The sequence below is a fragment of the Aquila chrysaetos genome, chromosome 7 (assembly GCF_900496995.4).
Source record: "Aquila chrysaetos chrysaetos chromosome 7, bAquChr1.4, whole genome shotgun sequence".
Classification (NCBI taxonomy): Eukaryota; Metazoa; Chordata; class Aves; order Accipitriformes; family Accipitridae; genus Aquila; species Aquila chrysaetos.
The window spans coordinates 12,155,177-12,173,821 of record NC_044010.1 but is presented as its reverse complement, the minus strand read 5'-3'; the positions used below and the strand labels follow the sequence as shown (position 1 = coordinate 12,173,821).

Sequence of the window (18,645 nt, the reverse complement as noted above, 5' to 3'; positions counted from 1 at the left end):
CAGCTCAATTAGCATCTACATCTATTCTGCTTTTTCAAAAACTTGATGTGTTCTTCTCCATAAAGGAGGCATTAGAACCAAGCACCCAGAAGTAACTTCTCACAGAAGTGACTTTCATATTTGTTTGCAGGACTTAGCAGTCTTTTAATAGCTAGAATTTTATATAATTTAAGTTGTTTACAAGTAATTCCACTGTCTCAAGCTCTTTAGAAGCTTCCAGTTAACTAGCTCATTAACTAGTCAGTTAATTAGAACTGACTAGTTTTCCACAATGGCCTGCAGTGTAGCTATGTCAGTCTGACTGAAACACCATCCTTTGTTCTAAAGAAGCGGATAACTATCAAATATGAATTCTGACAGATGTGGCTTCAAACATCCTGGACCTTCAATTTTAGTCTTAACTTCTCATTCTCATCTCAATCCTTAAGTGTTCATATTTAGTTTTAAGTTTTTAGGAAGAAATCACAGAATCACTGAATCACTCGTAGAATGTTTTGGGTTGGAAGGGACCTGAAAGATCACCTAGTTCCAACCCTGCTGCCATGGACAGGGACACCTTCCACTAGACCAGGCTGCTCAAAGCCCCATCCATCCTGGCCTTGAACACTGCCAGGGATGGGGCATCCACCACCTCTCTGTGCAACCTGTTCCAGTGCCTCACCACCCTCACAGTGAAGAACTTCTTCCTTACATCTAATCTAAATCTCTAAATCTAAACCCTCTTTCAGTTTAAAGCCATTACCCCGTGTCCTATCACTACATGCCCTTGTAAAAAGTCCCTCTCCAGCTTTCCTGTAGGCCCCCTTTAGGTACTGGAAGGCTGCTATAAGGTCTCCCCAGAGCCTTCTCTTCTCCAGGCTGAGCAACCCCAACTCTCTCAGCCTGTCTTCATAGGGGAGGTGCTCCAGCCCTCTGACCATGTTCATGGCCCTCCTCTGGACTCGCTCCAACTGATCCATGTCCTTAAATCTATGGAATCTAATCTTAAATCATCTATGTCTGTATCCTGTAACTGGCCAACATGCACTCAGACACTTAATTTACATTGTGAAATAATTTATGTCAAGAACTTACTGAAGAGCAGCAACACCATACAACAGAATTAAGTTTTAATTTCCACATCTGTATTATTTTCCTTAAAAAATTATAATATATTAGCACTTACTGATCAAGCTAGCTATTAGCTAATTTAGCTAATCCATTATGAAAACCTGGAGAGCTTTTTCACACTTGTACAGCACTATTCACATATACCCCTTTAAGTCATGCTGTTCTTTCACAAAGAAGGTGTCATAGTAAAACGTTAATTACTTTTTGTTAATAGAGACGAGGATGTTTCCCAACAGCAGTGGGGCTAAACAGACACACAAATTTGTCATATTATACTAAGGAGATCAGCAAGAGTTTTGCATGATATACTTAACTTTACGATTACTGGATATCTGCATCCTGAGAAAAGGAGACAATGAGTAACTGGAGTACAACGCACATATTCAGAACATAACCCTAACTTCCATAAAGCAGAGCATCTTTGACTTTTCTAAATGTAGTTGTTCTCCTCCCACTAACATCTGCTTTTTCAATTTATTACAGACAAGATACTGTTTATTGCAGTCAGTATGTCTTGCCAAATACAAGTTAACACTAGAAAAAAAATAAAGTTCACTTAGGAAGAGAAAGCAACAATCTCAGAAGCACTATGGGAACTACCTCAACCTTAAAAATTTTCACCGTATGTTGCTGTTACTAAAGAATCAGTTTAATCCCAAGTTTTACTGTAGCTCTCAAATCTGTACTTTAAACAGCTTTTCACACAATTAAAAGGCATAAATATTTTACGTATCAACTGGCTCTTCAGTTTGCTATTTTAAGCAAAAAAATTCCAAGTTAACACACTGTCTTTGCTGAGAAGTAAGACTTACCTAATATGTAGATAGTCTTCTGATCACTTCTCTGACCAAGGGAATTAGTCACCTTACAGATGTAAGTCCCAGTGTAGTTGTAAGTCAATGGGCTGCTGAACTGCAGAGTGTTGTTGACAGATAGCAATCCTTCAGGCCATTGTCCATCCGACCTAACACAAAATAGTTAGTTGTATTTCAACTGTGAATCTTTACAACTAAAGTCTACATGTAACTAGTTTAAAATAGTACTTGAAATAGTCTAGAGAGTGAACTTTTCACTGTGCTCTGACATTGTCAGTGGGCTTTCATTGGATGTTCTCAGTGTCCAACTGAATATTTAGTATTTAATTTCTGTGCCAAATCCTTTAAATGTCAAATCCGCTGGCACTAACAAGCTGTCTATAAATGACCACTACTACAACTAAGAAAACATTATTTCAAAAGAACTTGGAGGAACAATCCAACCCAAGCTCTAAAAACTAACAGTCAAACTAAGAAGCACTGATACTGCTGTCAGGATTATCTGCCTGTTCTTTTGCATCCAGCTGAGCTATCACAATTAATATTTCTGTCAGTACACACTTAATTTGCAGGACATTTTGACTAGGATTTCTGAGCAAGAGTTCAAGCAGTTTCTTCCCTCTCAGCCTGCCTTTTGTCATCCCCCATCACTTTTCTATATAAACTACAGCACTAAAACCTAGTTTGGTGCTTGGTGGTAAATTTGGGGAAACAAATGCTTAGAAGAAATTTGTCTCTAATCAACTGGCTTTTCCAAATCTATCATTTCCCTGTAGGATTTTGCATGTGATTGCAGTAACAACTGTGTAAGCACAACAGAAAAAGTTGAAAGGGCAAACGCACTGGAACTATTTTAGCAGAGCTGCCAACTGCCCCATTAAACACCTGTCATTTCATGCCATTGGATCCCATTTTGCTTTTATCTAAGTAACTATTAACAGCTAAGCAAGACTAAGTCAATATTCAAACATGTAATCACCAGGTCTCAGTATCTTAGAAGGATTTAGCCAGAATGATTTTTAAATAGTATTGAACAAAAAAGCCAGCCCTGACACTTAAATAGGTACTCAAATGGAAAAAAACCACAGTTAACAGTAAACGCGATCTCCAACAAATGTAGGTTCAAGACTTCACCATTGCTGTGCTGACAATGATTATTGCCCAGAATTGCTTCAGCCAGAAGAGCAATTAAGCATGTACTTCCTAATTCATAGTACCAGAAGTATTTATTTCAAAAACCATGATAAAATAGTCAATTGGTTTGAAAGCTCTATTCTAATGAAGTCCTCATACATGCAACACTTTAAAATATTATTGACCATGAAAATATTACTATCCTAGCAAATACAATGTCACCTTTGCTTCCAAGGGATAAAGATTTTTTGGTGTGGTAGTTCTAGAAGCTATTATACTTTGAAACAAGTAAGATAGCATACAATTTCAATACAGCTAGTTTCCATTTCCTTAAACACTCAAGCTATCCTTCTTTTGCATAGAGTTTCCCCGCCCCCCCCCCCCCTTCAAGTTCCTCATTCACCAGCATTACAGCTTCTCGGATGGGTTTTGTTGTTACTCAAACAAAAAACGTACACCGGTTTTATTCCAGAGGATTAAGCTTTTCTCGTAGAAGTTGGTTCAGTTTTAACCTTAAGAAGTTTATAAATGACCTCTGAAGCTTGAAGTGCTTCAAATATATTTAAAAACATATATTTCTTCTGAAATTGAAAATAGAGGTTGTATTGATTTTTCTTACATACATCTCAAATTCAAATCAAACAACTGAGAACCCAGTTTATCTGAAGAAACAAGTGGTACTGCTGCTGAGAGCCTGACATGCTTTTTTAAACATAGGAATTTGTGCATTGAGGTATCTCATCACACTGACTTTGAGCTAAGCATGGGATGGGGATGGCAGCCTACTGCAGCACGTAGGTAAAACATACATTTTACTAAATCTACTTTAGTGTAGCCATGCCATTCTGACTAGGGTTAGCTGCAATACCGACTTAAGATTTCAATGGCTACTTTTAGGATTGAGTCAGTTATAATAATTTGTTTTCCTGTAAAACTACCATCAAGCAATTTCAAACTTATCAGTACAACATTTTCAAGCCACATTATGACTACTGTTCCTATATGCTAAATCATATCTACCATTGAGAAGGTAGAGCAGTGGATTACTGCTTCACATCAGTTAATATTCCTGTGATCTTACCAACAGAGGCACTATAACATAGCTACATAAGAATTTACATTGTCCTTAGGGAAGTTATTCCCTTTGTTTCTACAGGCAACAAATCAATTTAAAATAGCTGGGTTTAATTTTTTTTTTTCCCAGGACAGATTTTGATCTATGGTTGCTTTTGTTGTCTTCCTCTGTCTGTCTCTTGCCCAAAGTACATCCATGGCTGCAAAAGCAAAGCAGTAAATTTCAGAGCAGGGCCCACCCAATCCATATATTCACAAAATGTGGCTGTTACGTAAGAAATTTTTTTTCCTTTTTTTTTTTTTTTTTTTTTTTTCTAGACACATATGTTCAAGACCTAGTTTCCATCACTATGCAAAACATCACATTTATCTGCCTTGGCAACTACTTGAGCACTTTCGAAAAACGTGACAAATTCTGTAATTCAGTAAGCAGTATTTGCCATCTCAACTGTAATTTCCAGATTTTAAAATGCAGATACAGAAAAGTCTGTTCAAGTGTTTACAATCTACTTTAAATAATAATAAAACAGAACTGATGAAATAATAGTTGGATCCCTACTAGATTTATTGGGCTTTGCTCTATATACTGCAACACATGCAGTTTAGACTACTTTATTAAGTAACTATAAAAGATTTTATCCTGAGAGTAATGACAAACTGTTCAGGCTTGTAAATTTACACAATATCCACTCACCCATATTCAAACATAGACACATCTTGTATCCTCTTTTTAAAAGGCTGGATAACAACATTAGAACCCAATACAAGTCATGTACTCTTTGTTTTCAAAACAGGTGTTTACAGTAAGCTAAGAGATTAAACCGCTTTAATCATGTGGTAAGCCCCTTTTTATAAATATTTACCTGGTCCACATAAATTCCATAGGTAATGGATTTGCATCAGCATTACATCTGAGCTGAACGTTCTCTCTTCCAATGAACCAGTTTCCATCATAGCCAGTTACTGAAACTTCTGGGGCATCTGACAAAAAAAGATTTAACCTATCAACAATCACAATATTTTCTTTAAGCATGAACTGTGTGTAATGGTCAGTTCAACCGAACAGAAGGTGGTTTTGGGGTTTTTTTTTTTGGTGTGTTTTCTTTGTTTGTTTTAAATTTAAAACCCTGACAACAACAAAATACACAAAGAACACCAATACAGGTCCAAGCTACAACATACTATGCAGCAGAGGATTAGATCAGGAACAGCAAGTTGTTTTAATCAGTGCAACTGTCCCACTGCATGTTTTCAGCAAACATACAGCACTTTGGGGAAGTGAGAGGACTTCAAAAGAAAGGAATCAGTTTAAAGTTTCTTGGAAGTGAGGAATGGGAAATTAGAGCTACTTCTCACTAACGAGATAGAGCAAAGGATCAGAAACAGCATTTTGAAAAGCCAGGTAATTAGGAAATCACCAAAAAATCCACAGATGCCAGTTAAAACAGTTAACAGTTATCCACTGGCATCATAACGTAGAATTATGTTGTTATGGCTCTAAAAAGCAAGGAGGTTACTTCAGATAAGCTGGAGAGACCCAGCTGAAATATTTAGAAGCCAGACAACAGAATAACAAGTATGATTTGGTATAAGCTCATACAGCAGAGATGGAGAAGTAGCTGCAAAAGCTGTAAGCGGAAGGGAAGACTGAAGGAAGACTAGAGAGCGCAGATGTAAAACCTCTGCTTCTCACTCGCTGCTGTGTTGCTTACTACACGATTTTGTTAGAAGTTCTGAAACATGCCTTACCACTGATTTCAGACAAAAATAAGTTTAAGACCAACTTGCCCCCTCATTTCACTTCAAATATGGAACTTCATTCTCTCATTCACTGTTTCAGAGGATAATGGGAACAAATAATCTTTACTTCCATTTCTGTATCAATGGCACTTCAACCTAGAACTTCATTTCAACATTGACAAAATAAACCAGTACTAATCAATTCTATGCCCAAATAAGTGATTCTTTACCAAACAGTACAAAAACTAACCCACAAGAGATTCTAGTCAAACCAAACCAGCAAAATTTACTTTTTGCAGCCACGACATTTCTTCTAATTGAATTAACAGACTTCTGTGATTTAGGAACTTTAAAGCAGCACACAGCTGAGACAGGACACCAAAGGAAGAACTTGCAGATAGCTTGCTTTGGTCACACCTGCATTGTGTAACAAAAAATGGATCACATGCCTAAAGCTTTTTTGTCTTAACTGGTTATAGCTAAGCAGCCTTGTAAGCCATCTCACATCACATTCATGTGTTTTAAAGCCACAGATTTGTTAAAGAAGCCTGGTACAGGTTTGAATTATATGAGCAATCTGAAGCTGAGTAACAAATGTTAGGAATGTATATGTTATGTTCTTGTTTCCTTCTGCAAATTAGAGTGGAAAAAGCTTAGTGAGTAATTTGAAAATAAACTTACTGACCCCCATAAGACCTACTTTCAACTTGTCATCTCAAACATGAATCTTCATTAGAATTATTTTTTAATACTGCTGAAATTGCAAGGCACTATAAACAGTTCACGGATCAACTGAGTTTGTTATTTTCTCTGTAATCTTTTCAATGCTGAATATAAACATGAAAAATAATGTTTACCCATGAGCCAATACCCAAAACAAACAGTAGAAACATAATGGTATTCTAGGTTTGTGACTAAATTTTTTTTAATTTTTTTTTTTTTTTAGATACAGACATCCTAGGTTTCTACTCCTGCCCGACCTACCTCTTATCACATGTTTTTCTATACAGTTTTAATTTCCCTTTTTTTCATGAAGTAGTTAAGTGCTCATCTCCTTCCTGCGGAAGGTATACACCAATGAAGAGGATGGTTATAAGATATATACCAAGTAGTAACTACCTTACAGAATACTTACACTGTATGTCCAACACATAAGGGTATCTTATCTCCTTTTCCAAAGCAGGGTGCCTCACAATACAAGTTATACGTCTTCCTCTTGCAAATCGCGTAGGGACAATCATATACTGACTTACAACCGTCACCGTTTCATTTGGAAACAAAGTAGAGCTGGATTCCATTTCACCAAGACCTCCTTCCCAGTCAATCTCTGCAGCAGGTTTTCCAGTGGCTGCTGTACAAGTGGCTGCTATTGTTCTATTTGCACCATCTATTAGAGGGTTTGGTCCTTTTGTTAAGCTCACAACAGGTTCAACTAGGGAGAGGGAAAAAAAAAAGTAAATTTAAACAAGACAGAATCTACATCTTTGAAACTGTTGCTATGTAAAAGAGTTAGATAAGATCTAATCCATTTGCAAAAGCCCATGCTAATCAGATATCCTAGAAATAAGATTATGCCATATCTCAGAGATGATAGCTATACAAAGCTTTGGCCTGCTGATACTGTTCACCTTTGTCAGCTCAGTTTAGTGGTGCTTATTCATTACATTTAATGCATTGAAAGGGAATTCCAACATGGTTAGGTTCAGAACACCAACTACAGTGCTCCAGTTCAGTGTCTGAAAACAGACAGCTTAAGCTATTAGGTTGAAACTATACCAAGATTTTTAAAAACGCTTAGATTCTGCTGCATATTCAATACTTAAAGAGTATTAATCTATACTGTCAGTTTGTGTCATTTCAAAGCTACTTCAGTGTTTTAACACCCAACATTAAGGGTTTAAGCTTCTGTTGATCAGTACAATACAAACTGATTCCATGCTGAAAGTACAGTTAAACTCTAAAAAAGTATTACATATACACACACATTATATATACAAATACATACACACAAATATACATAACATACATAATTTTTATACAAAATTTGTATGGTTTTGATATACAAATAAATTGTTTCTATATATAAATAAAATTCTGTCTATATATTCTTGTGAATAAAGCTCTATAGAAGTACAAAATTTCAACTCAATACTATGTCCAGGACTCGAGAAATCTGCAAGTGGAAGGACCTAACCTCCTTATAAACCCATTGCTCACCCCAAAATTTTAGAGCCTTAGAGAACACTTCCTTCTAAAAGGAAGTTGAGTTCCTGATGTACAAATCTGCTGTTGAGGGCCATAAACTAAAAGCTTTTAAAACAATTTCCTTCTTATTTAAGAAATCTGTTTCAGCCCTGTACAAGCTATCCACCAGTTGCAGCCTAAATGAGAAATACGATTTGGTGTTTCAGATACAAACCAAGGTTTTGCTTTCTAGGATGGCCCACTTCTATCAACACGCACATTTCCCCATAGCATACCAGCCCATTACATAATCCTTGTCTTTTGATCTCATGAGGCAGAGTCCTCTGAAGTGAAGTCATCACTACACACCATAATGCTTCAGAATCCACCTCAGTGGACCAGCCCTCACTAATCACAAAGCAGAGGCAATTCTTTCAACTTCTGTGCCTTTCAGTATCCTATAAGGAGAACTTTACTTCACAGAATTTCTTTCCAAGAAGTTGAAGCTGACCAACATATCTTGAAATGGAGCAGAGTTCAAAATACCTGGCAAGACACTTCAACTACCTATACTTTCAAGAGATAACTGAGTAACAAATATTTTCAGCTTGAGTGAATTCGATGCCAGAATCAGTTTTTTTTGTTTTCTGCTCAGTCTAACACCGCTCATGTCTGAAGAAGGTGGTTTGTTATTTGCTCAATTACACTAAAAGGAAAGGCAACTACTAAATGGATAACCTTATAAAAATACATGTTTTTCTGTTCTATTCTTTGAAGTGCTTAAAGAATATGCCTCATTCCCAAATTGTAGGTTGGTTGTTTGGGCTGATACTGAGAGCAGATTACTATCTACTTTGTTTCTCTGAATGCCTACCCTCTGTGATTTGTTAGTGACCCTACTGTAAATAAACCAACAGCAGGGTTTTTCCACCAAGACCTACATTCATTCTTCGAGAGCTGAAGCATCTCTAACAAAGCTTCTTTCAAAATTTCATTCCCTGCTCTACAACACTAGCAACAACTAAAACTTTCTGCAATAAGCTTGCGTATTTGAACTGATGTACATAAGAACCATTCTATAATCTGAAAAAAAGCCTTTAAAACCTAGTATGGAGAACTTGACATCGTTTAGCTTTGTTCTTTGACCCACAATTTTGTTTCCCTGATTTAACAAATATTACCAGCTTGTTCCCCCCAAATCACTAGTAGTAACCTTTTCAATAGCTTCTGTAGTATTACTGAAATGCAAAAGTAAACACCCAAATTTACATTTAGTGTCTTAGAAGCATAAAGATACTAATTTTAGCTGTATCCCTCCCCACCCAATATCTCCATCACAGTGAAATCAATTAAATCAGCAGCTATCATTAGCTTTTCATGCCAGAACTTACAGACCTAAATCATTTCAGCTGGAAATAAAGTTTCATATATTCTACTCCATTGAATTTTCCTCAAAGAAGAGTACACAACTCCAGAATTTTTCCTCTACCCCTTTGTGAAGGGATACATAAGTCAACAAGAAGTCTTACCTAAGGTAGCAGAGGTCTCCAGACCCAAAGCAGACTACTCAGTGTGCTGCTTCACTTACCATGCTTTTAGAAAAAAGTATCTTCAAGTATTAAGTGATAGTAGCCAGAGAACAGGATATAGACTCATTTAAAAAGCCTAGTTTCTGCTAAGATTATCATTGTCAGGAAAAAAGCATACTTTGCTTTCTCAAGTGATATCTGAAATCTGTGAGACTGGCCAGTTTCAGTTCATTGTATAATTCTTAGTTTTACACTTGTCAGAAATAAACAAAGCTGAACTGTTCAAAACTACTCAACTTAATAAAATATACTTATTCCCAGTCCAATGTGTTTTGGTGCTTTAGTTTTTTTATAATTCACATACGGTTCGGCTTCTACTGTCACATCTTCCCATAAATCATGATTCTTGGACTACACACCAACTACAAGATAACAGCCACATACTAAAAAGTGGAAAGCAACTTTTGCAACAACACTTCTATAGTCTATCCTTTGAGGATTACTATATCCCTGCAACTGAAGCAAAACCAGCAGTAACCCAGCTACTTATTCTACAGCCTTTCTAGCTGTTTCACTCATGGATTAGGATAAATATCTTGTGAACGAATCCCTAATTACAAGGGGCCCTTGGCATCTCACCTCTCACAATGGGAAACAGTTTTACTGTTTTCAACCTGGAAAAAAGATTACCCAAAGTGTGGGGTTTGGACAGGTTTTTGGCTGGCTGCTTTTTTTTTTTTGGAAAGTGTAACTTCTATATACACAGACTCTTGTAGCAGTCCTCTTTTGTCCCAGGACCATTCAGTGTGCCACATGAATCATACTGAAGCATGTCCTACAGACTTTCATTGCTCACAATGGTGGTGGTAGTGGACACATGAAGGAGGTTGGGAGAGCATTAAAGAAGCTGCTTCACCCAGTCAGTAGAAACATTATGCTCTATTCAGGTCAACTGAAAAAGATGGTGGGAACAATGCTTAGTGTGGGAAAGGAAGCCACCAATCCCACAAAGATCCAAAAGCAGAAGGAACCTCCTTCCACAATGTAAACGTTCAAGAACAGTTGCAGTTTCCCCCATACCCTTTAAGTTATCAACAGAATAGATATACTGACTGAATGGACAGACGTTATCAAAAGGTCACTGCATATGGATCACCTCAGTCATATATCTTAGAAGATTAGTCATGCAAATCCAAAGCAATATTACAGCATCAATTATATTCAAATTACAAGAAACAGTGGCTGAAGTATAGAAGCTAGATGTGCAGCTGTTTAGGAGCTCTCAACTAATTTGCACATCTGTGCTAGCCCTTTTACTGATTCATGACCACTACTTAATTTAACCTTACTTACTCTAGCTTTACCTTACATTCATATAGTCAGAGATCTCTCATTGCTCAAGTCCTTACTCTTCTTCATAGAAAAACTACATAATAAAGCATCCAGAAAAGAGCGAGCCTTAAATCCTATTACATGAGGTTCCCAGGCCTCAAAGTTGCTCTTGGTTTTAAGTACTTCATAAGCCTTTTTCAACTGCTTCTGTTAGTTTTAAAACTAATTTTCTTCTGCCACTGTGCACTGGAGGTCTGGATGAAATTGGCATTATTACAACACAAACAGTATTATTTCCACTTACCATTAAATTCACTAATTCCTTGGCAACAGCATGACACTGGGAATTGTCAGCCCCTTCATCACAACTGACATTTACTTGAATAACTTCTTTCCAAAACAATACTTCTACTTTTTATTCTCTCTCCCCTCAAAGCCAGCAGCTGTAGATTTCTGTGTAACTTCTCCTGTTCACTAATTAATCCTTTATTATTGACTTTGGGTTTTTTGTTTCATTCTTGTGTTTGGGTTTTTGTTTGTGTTTGTTGGGGTTTTTGTTCTGGTTTGTGGATGGGTTTGACTTTTTTTCTTTTAAAGACCAGTCAGTTCACTAATTTGTTATCCACTTGATACTTCTTCTTTCCCCAGAGTATTGTACTCAAGTATGTGTACATCCCATCAACTAGCACTTTTTAAACACCATTAGTTTATCAGAACTGTCTGAGAAGATCCATTTTCCATATTGTCTGACATGCATCTTGCTTTAATTTGTTATTGTAAGAATTTCTACATTAGTGTGTCTGGGATCTATTCATGGTGACAGACCTACACCTTTGACATTGTCATCTGTGCAGCTCATTCTTTACTTGCAGCACTGGTGGGAGCTAACCTGAAAAAAAAGCAAGGTCTACTTCATCAATTCCCATGCTGAGAAAACTAGCTTAACAAGACAGTAGAGTCAAACCGAACCAAGTATTTAAAATAGTTGTATACAGTGCTCAAGCTAGTCACATAAAAGTTATAGCAGCTCTGCAAGCTACCCTGTCACACACTACCTCTTCTGCCTTCAAACACCATTTTGGCCAGTTTAGTCAGCATCTTGAGAAAGAAACAGCTTGATACAAAATTCTTTGCAATTTTTTTGTCCTAGTTTACAAGGTAAGTTTGAAGAACCAAAGTTTTAGACAAGATCAATACACCTGTTTGACCCAAAAAGCATTTTCATATTTTCACTGTCAACCTCTTCTTTTACAGTGCATTTCCTTAAGACAGTATGAAGCACTAAGTGAAGCAAACTGTAAGTGAGCAAAGTCACCCAATGTGGTAAGTCTGTTAAGCTTAAGTAGCATAAAACAGAGGTTCTAAATATGGTCTTAAGTGATGAGGGTACTGTGGCAAAATACAGGACATGTTATCCTGTAGTTATTTTTCCCTTCATTTGTCTTCAGTGTCTCTGCCTTACAGTGTACAAGCATCTACTACATGACTAAGTTAAGTATGTCCACTACATATAGGAAGAAAATGAATTCTTTGCTAAACAGGAACAGACAGGGATTAGGAAAAAAGGCAATGCTGCTCGGACTGGAAACGATTTCAGTCCTAGGACATGAACTTTTCTCTCCTCACTTAAAGGAGAGTTTTTTAGAACAGTGGGAGAATGCAATTAGAATAAAGCTTATTTAAGTTATATCAGGTTTTAAATTTTGATTGGAGCTATTCCATGCCTTAAGACTCTGATGAGAGTGGAACTGCTGAGTTCAGGCCAGTAAAGCTCAAAAGTTATTCAGTTACATTCATATTCTGAAACCCATTACTTCCCCAGTATTTTTACTGTTTAAGTCTCAATGTCAGTGTAGCCAAAAGTTTTCAGAAGAACAGAAAACACTCCTGCTGAGGCCACAGAACATAGGTAAGTCCAACAGAGGGTTAGCTACCCAGCTGTACGTGCAAGCCAAGCAGCTGCTAACTAGGATGGAAAGGCATCTTTGCAAGTAGTAGTTGGGTTTTGCAATTCAGAGGTTGATACCAAGTCACTGAGAGGCTTACAACTATCATCAACCATCTACATCAACTAAGAAAAAAAATGTATGATCAGGACTACTGTATGCCTGACAAATACTTCTTTACCTATTCCAACTGCCATTTTTGATAATGTGTATCTTATCAAGCAAGTTGCAGTCCTAACATTTTCAAACGTAGAATAATAAACACACAGGCCATACATTTGCTTTCCTAGTTCCTCCTAATATTCTCCATAAACCTAAAATTTGAAGGGCAAAATGGACACACCTACTAGTGTGACCTGAAAAAAAAATATCTTAGAAATAGGAACTGATGAGAAGAGATGAGGGAAAGCAGTAAGAACCTCCCACTGTATGTTCATAAAGCACAATAGCTGAAACCTGAAATCAAAAGACTGCTACAACAGCCGCAGACATAGCCACTTGTAGTACATTACAGACAGAATACAGATGGAAGAGAGCTACGTGCTTTGTATATCACATAGAACTTCTTTGGTCAAGTTACTTGTTTCAAAGTGGATTAAGCCACTTGCTTTGATGCATTTATTTTGCCCCACCTTGTGGTGAAAACCAGTTTACATACTGTGCTACAGCTATCTGATTTATCTCACACAGTGTTCTACTGCTGTGGAAAGCAGAGATCACAGACCAAGAAGATCCTAAAAAGCACATTTGTTTACAAAAAGAGTCATTGAGGACCACCTCTGCTGTAGAATATATCACTTGACTACTTGCAGCGGATACAGAAGTAACTTACTCTGTTATAAGAAGGTATAATACTATAAGGAGAAGGCAAGTCAGTAGGTTTTCAAGTTTCCAGACACAGTAATCATTTTACCTCATATTGCACTACCACCTAAGTCTACCTGTGCTTCAGTACTAGTCCTTTATGACAGCAATACTGAACTCTCAACAAGATAGACAAAATTAGTTTACGTGAAAAACTGAGTCTATATTAGCTTCACATTATGACTATCCACAACCAGTCAAGGGCTTAAATTGCCTCTTTTTTTCCCCATAATTCCCAGTAGTCGTCTAGGCAATTTTGCTTTACATTACGAAGAACAGTTTACATCACCAGCCCCAAGCAGCTACATTAACTTATCATATTAGCAACACATTTATGAGGAAATTTAGCCAAGGTGGTAACTAAACCTGCGTTTGGCAGCTTCTCAGTACACACACACACACAGTCTATATTATCAGCACTCCCAGGTCTAAGTTCTAAAGCACTGCCCAAATATTTAGATTAGCACAATGCCTAAATAGTAACTGCTTATTTTTAATATCTGGACAATCAATGACCAAGTTCTAAAGAAGCAAGACCCAAAAGAAGTCTCCTCAACGATGTTACTAAGTATACCAAGACACCTGTTAGGAAAGACTGGCAAATACTTTTTTGTATTGTCATTAGGTTAAAAGGTAAAATAAAATGTATTAATAAGTTTGCAGAATTTCACTAACAAGTTTGAGCTATTAATTTCACCTCCTTTCATAAAGAAGTTGACTTACCTAGTACTGTTACAGTTGTTGATGACTGTGTATTTCCAAGTGGGAATGTAACTGCCTTGCAAATATATTCTCCTGCATCAGAAAAGCTTACATTTTTTAAGATGATTGTTGCATCAGTAAGTGAGTAGTTTTTAAATGACACTCTTCCTTGGTATTCTCCTTGAACAGATATTCCATATTCAGGATGATGAACAGCAATAGTCTGTGAACTTTTACCATGTATCTTCTCCCAAGAAACTTGTGTTATTGTTTCATTTACATCAATTATGCATTTCAGTGCAACCTTCTTCCCCCAAACTGCTGTCACATGTGGATCAACAATTGGTCCAGCTAAGGCACCTAAAAACAAAGCAATCATTAGTTGGTACACATTATGGTTATGCCTCACATTAAGCCTTCTTCAGTAATTAACTTGCCTTTTTCAAAGAGAATTCCTGCTTCTGAATAACAGTATTCTTGCTGATTCACAGCAGTGTGGAAACATTACAAAAGCATGCTTTAAGCAGAAACATTAAAGCTAGGTGTAGATCAACCATTCTTCAGAGAATACTATCGCTAATACACAACTTTCTATATTAATGACCCGATAATTAACTGGTGTATCAATCTTTGGGGAATTTAACTAGATATGAGCATTGCATGTATTCACATTTACTGAAAAAACAGTAATCAGACATAGTACTTTAGCAGTCTGATTACTGATCCAGAGCATCAGGTAAAAATTTAAGTTAAACTACTGCACTTACTTCTACTTTCAAAAGATAAGACTCCTGATAACTTAAGGAGAAATGCAGAAGTAAAACTCCTACCACTTACTATACCAGTCACTACTTAAAAAGCAAAGCAACAATTACAAAAACAAAAAAAAAACCCAAACCCCACAAACTACTCCATCTTAACAGTGACAGTCGATCAGTATCCTAGCTTCCAATAAACATGTGTACCATCATACATATGCAATCTTCTGCTACACTGTGTAGTGTCTTCACACTAGATCTTCCCTCTGTATTAACACAGTAAATACGCAGGAGTAGGTATAGTCAAGTGTTTGCTTAAGATTCAATGTATTTCCATTTAATACCCAAAATACTTCTCCACAGTAGCAACTGCATTCTGAGCTCAGCATTTTACACCACCTTCTTTCAAGAAAGGAAATCCACCAGGACAAAGCAGCAGCTCATTAAACCACAGGTTCACAATTTCTTTGCCAAACAGATGCTCTAGCAACTTCAATCATCTGTTCTCTTGGAGTAAACTAACATGATGAAAAAGATGCAAAGTCTTAGTCTGCATTGTATTTCTTTTTATTGTGCTTAAGTTTTAACAGAGCCATTTCAACTACTCTGATTTTCTCTTCAGTTATCAAATCAGTACTCAAGCTGTTACCGAGAAAGTTCACCCATGGAAACAAGATTCAAGTATAAATTTTAGCAGCCTCATTTTCACAAGCACAAAGAGGTTGTTCAACTTGAGACATTAACTGCCTATTCAGTCAACAAGTTCCCACAAAAGAGAAACCGTATGTTCAGGAAAAAATTCTCTATATACCTTTATGTACAAGTCCATTGTTAAAAGCTTTCTGTTTCCCATCAATTGATTTTTCAGTATTCAAATCATAATTTAAGCCAATGAAGTCACCCTAAACAAGCAATTTAAAGATTCAGCTATGGATTTCTTCAGCATAAAACTACTGACTAATGCCAATAGTATGAAAGCATTAAGTTGCACAAATAAATAAAAATAAACCAGAACTTTATTTCAAGATAGTTGATATGCCAGTTACTAAGAGGGGCTGGTAAGGGGGAAAAAATAGCCGGGAAACTCAAAAAACTGAGTAAGTTTCATATAGAGTATATCTACCATGACTAATCCACAAGTAATGAAAGAACATTTTGTCTAGTCTCCTCATGCGTCTTGAACTAATACATACTGTTGAGACAAACACTGGAAAGAGGGCAACTATTTGAACACTAACTGAAACACGCAGAATTCTGCCCAAACTTTGTCTCCACTTGCCATTGCTACATTTAAGCGTAAGGTCAGGTGTTCCTTAAAAAGTATTTAACTATTGTTTTCTACCTCACATGGAAATAAGGCTCACAAATTACATTACTGCAATGTATTTCAGAATATACATCTTCTGTAATGTCATTTAAGTAAATAAAACATACTTTTGTTCAGAAATCAGCAATTTGCAATATTTAAATCTACTGGATCTTAACCTGTACTGAACCGTAACATGATGATCAGCTGTATGTGACTCCAACAAACTTCCTACAGAAAAGCCGTACAAGTAAACTTACATAAAGGCTGCTTGGACTTCTGGGAAGTTAAACAAACTGAACTGGAAAGTCACCCTAGTTAACAGAACACACAAGCTATTTTGTTTCCTTTTATTTATCTATTTATTTATTTTTACAACTCTACTTCCAATAATTAGAGGCTTTCGCTACAAAAAGATGAACAGAGTACATTTAATAAGTCAGTACTTGACTAACAGTTATCCCTTTTTTGAAGATGTGAAAATAAAACATTTTTTCCACCAAGGAATACTTCTAACAGCTCATTTTCACCATGAGAACATTATGTTCTCACATGAATTGCATGAATATTTTCAGAGGGGAAACTTTTTTATTGCTGCTACTTTTAAGATTTACAGACTGAACTGAGCAGGCCTTACATATATTTATATATAAACACACACTTGCAGCTATAGAACACTAATCAGTTACATCTTATCATTCATTCACCTTCTCCAATTAAGGAAGTAGAGCCAATAGATCATTACACCAAATCTTCTGATATATGTTCAGACTCCAAAGACAGAAAACGCAACTCATCTATGCTAATCATTTAACTTGGACTTGCATATAATTTATGTAACAGTATATATATTCCAAAGTTTTTAAAGTTCTAAAAATAGTTTAAAGCTCGAGTGAGAACAACCGCATCTTTAATTTGCAATAGCATCTCTGGTTTTAATCTTCAGCCAGTTATCATTATTTAAGTAACTTCTTTTGGTTGCTGAGCACTCAAGCTAACCGTTCAAGCTAGTAAGTTAATTACTACGCTGATATCCAGGGCTCTCCAAGACCCAGGACTCTAAGATAACTACTTCCTTTGACATGGAGACTTCCACTTAAGAATCAGTATTTTTCTCAAAGATTGTACTTGAAGAATGAGTAACAGCTACATGCCTACTCCAAAGTAAAGCTTTAGAGGCTTACAATGCACAAGATTCTGAAGAACAAGTCACTTCAAAGCCACATTATTCATCTCCTTAACTGATCCAAGGTACTGATGCATAGGACACATTTACCATTTTAATAAAGCCTAGCTCTCCTCCTCTCGAAATCTAATATGGAAATCTGACCTTCTTTGCTTCACTTTCACCATATTGAAGTCTGCTTATCACCATTCTCGAAAGGCCTTAAGTAAACAATTTGTATCCACTTACTAATCAAGATCTTATTTTGTAACTTCTCAAGGCAAAAACAGCATCATGAAGTTTTCTTACATTTTTTCTTTAGATTTGACAAAGTTTCTTGTGGATTTTTTTCCCCTTTTCTTTCTGCTCACTTGGAAGACAGAAAAAATAGTTTATGTCTTCCCTCTCATTTACTCGGTCAAGTGTACTCTGACAGGTTGTATGTTCCAGCACAGCTTTGAAACGTGGAATGAGGTTCATGCATAAGCCACTTAATTGAAGACACTGTCAGATAAGTAATTATTGTAACCCACCAGTAAAAGTTGAGTAGCTAAGTCCCTACGCACTAACTGATTATTTTTTTTGATTGCACAGTGATTCAATCCACGTTGGTAATACTTCACATCCAAGTCTATCACAAAACTACCTTGTGTCCAAAGCTAACAGAAGTTAAGCAGGTAGATAGTCCTCCTAGTCGATCTACTTGACACACCTATTTTCCAATGTATTTGCCAACATGCCAATAAAACTCTCAACCTATTCCACATATAACACTGTTAGTTGCATGCAGACACTGACAGTCCACATTTCAGCTTCTCAAACTGCAACAGTTCTTCTCTACCTGTAATTTTAACAGCCAAGAGGACTTTTAAAAAAAGCAGTCATTTACTATTCATGGCTTCACACTTACTTATTAATACCATGAGACTGCCCTACCTCAACTTAAAGTCTTAAGATAAAATAATTTCAAAGCTGATTATCTCATT

The 18,645-nt window shown here is 36.5% G+C and overlaps 1 protein-coding gene across 5 annotated transcripts in view; it reads right to left on the bottom strand.

Moving 5' to 3' along the window:
• NECTIN3 (nectin cell adhesion molecule 3) overlaps nucleotides 1-18,645 on the bottom strand; it is a 72,424-nt gene that overhangs the window by 28,150 nt on the left and 25,629 nt on the right. For all 5 annotated transcript variants that reach the window (XM_030020242.2, XM_030020243.1, XM_030020244.1 and 2 more), the window contains 4 exons: nucleotides 14,452-14,790; nucleotides 7,009-7,305; nucleotides 4,997-5,114; nucleotides 1,923-2,074 (listed from right to left, as the gene is read on the bottom strand). In XM_030020242.2, the coding sequence (XP_029876102.1) occupies nucleotides 1,923-2,074; nucleotides 4,997-5,114; nucleotides 7,009-7,305; nucleotides 14,452-14,790 (906 nt within the window). The remainder of the gene's footprint in view (nucleotides 1-1,922; nucleotides 2,075-4,996; nucleotides 5,115-7,008; nucleotides 7,306-14,451; nucleotides 14,791-18,645) is intronic.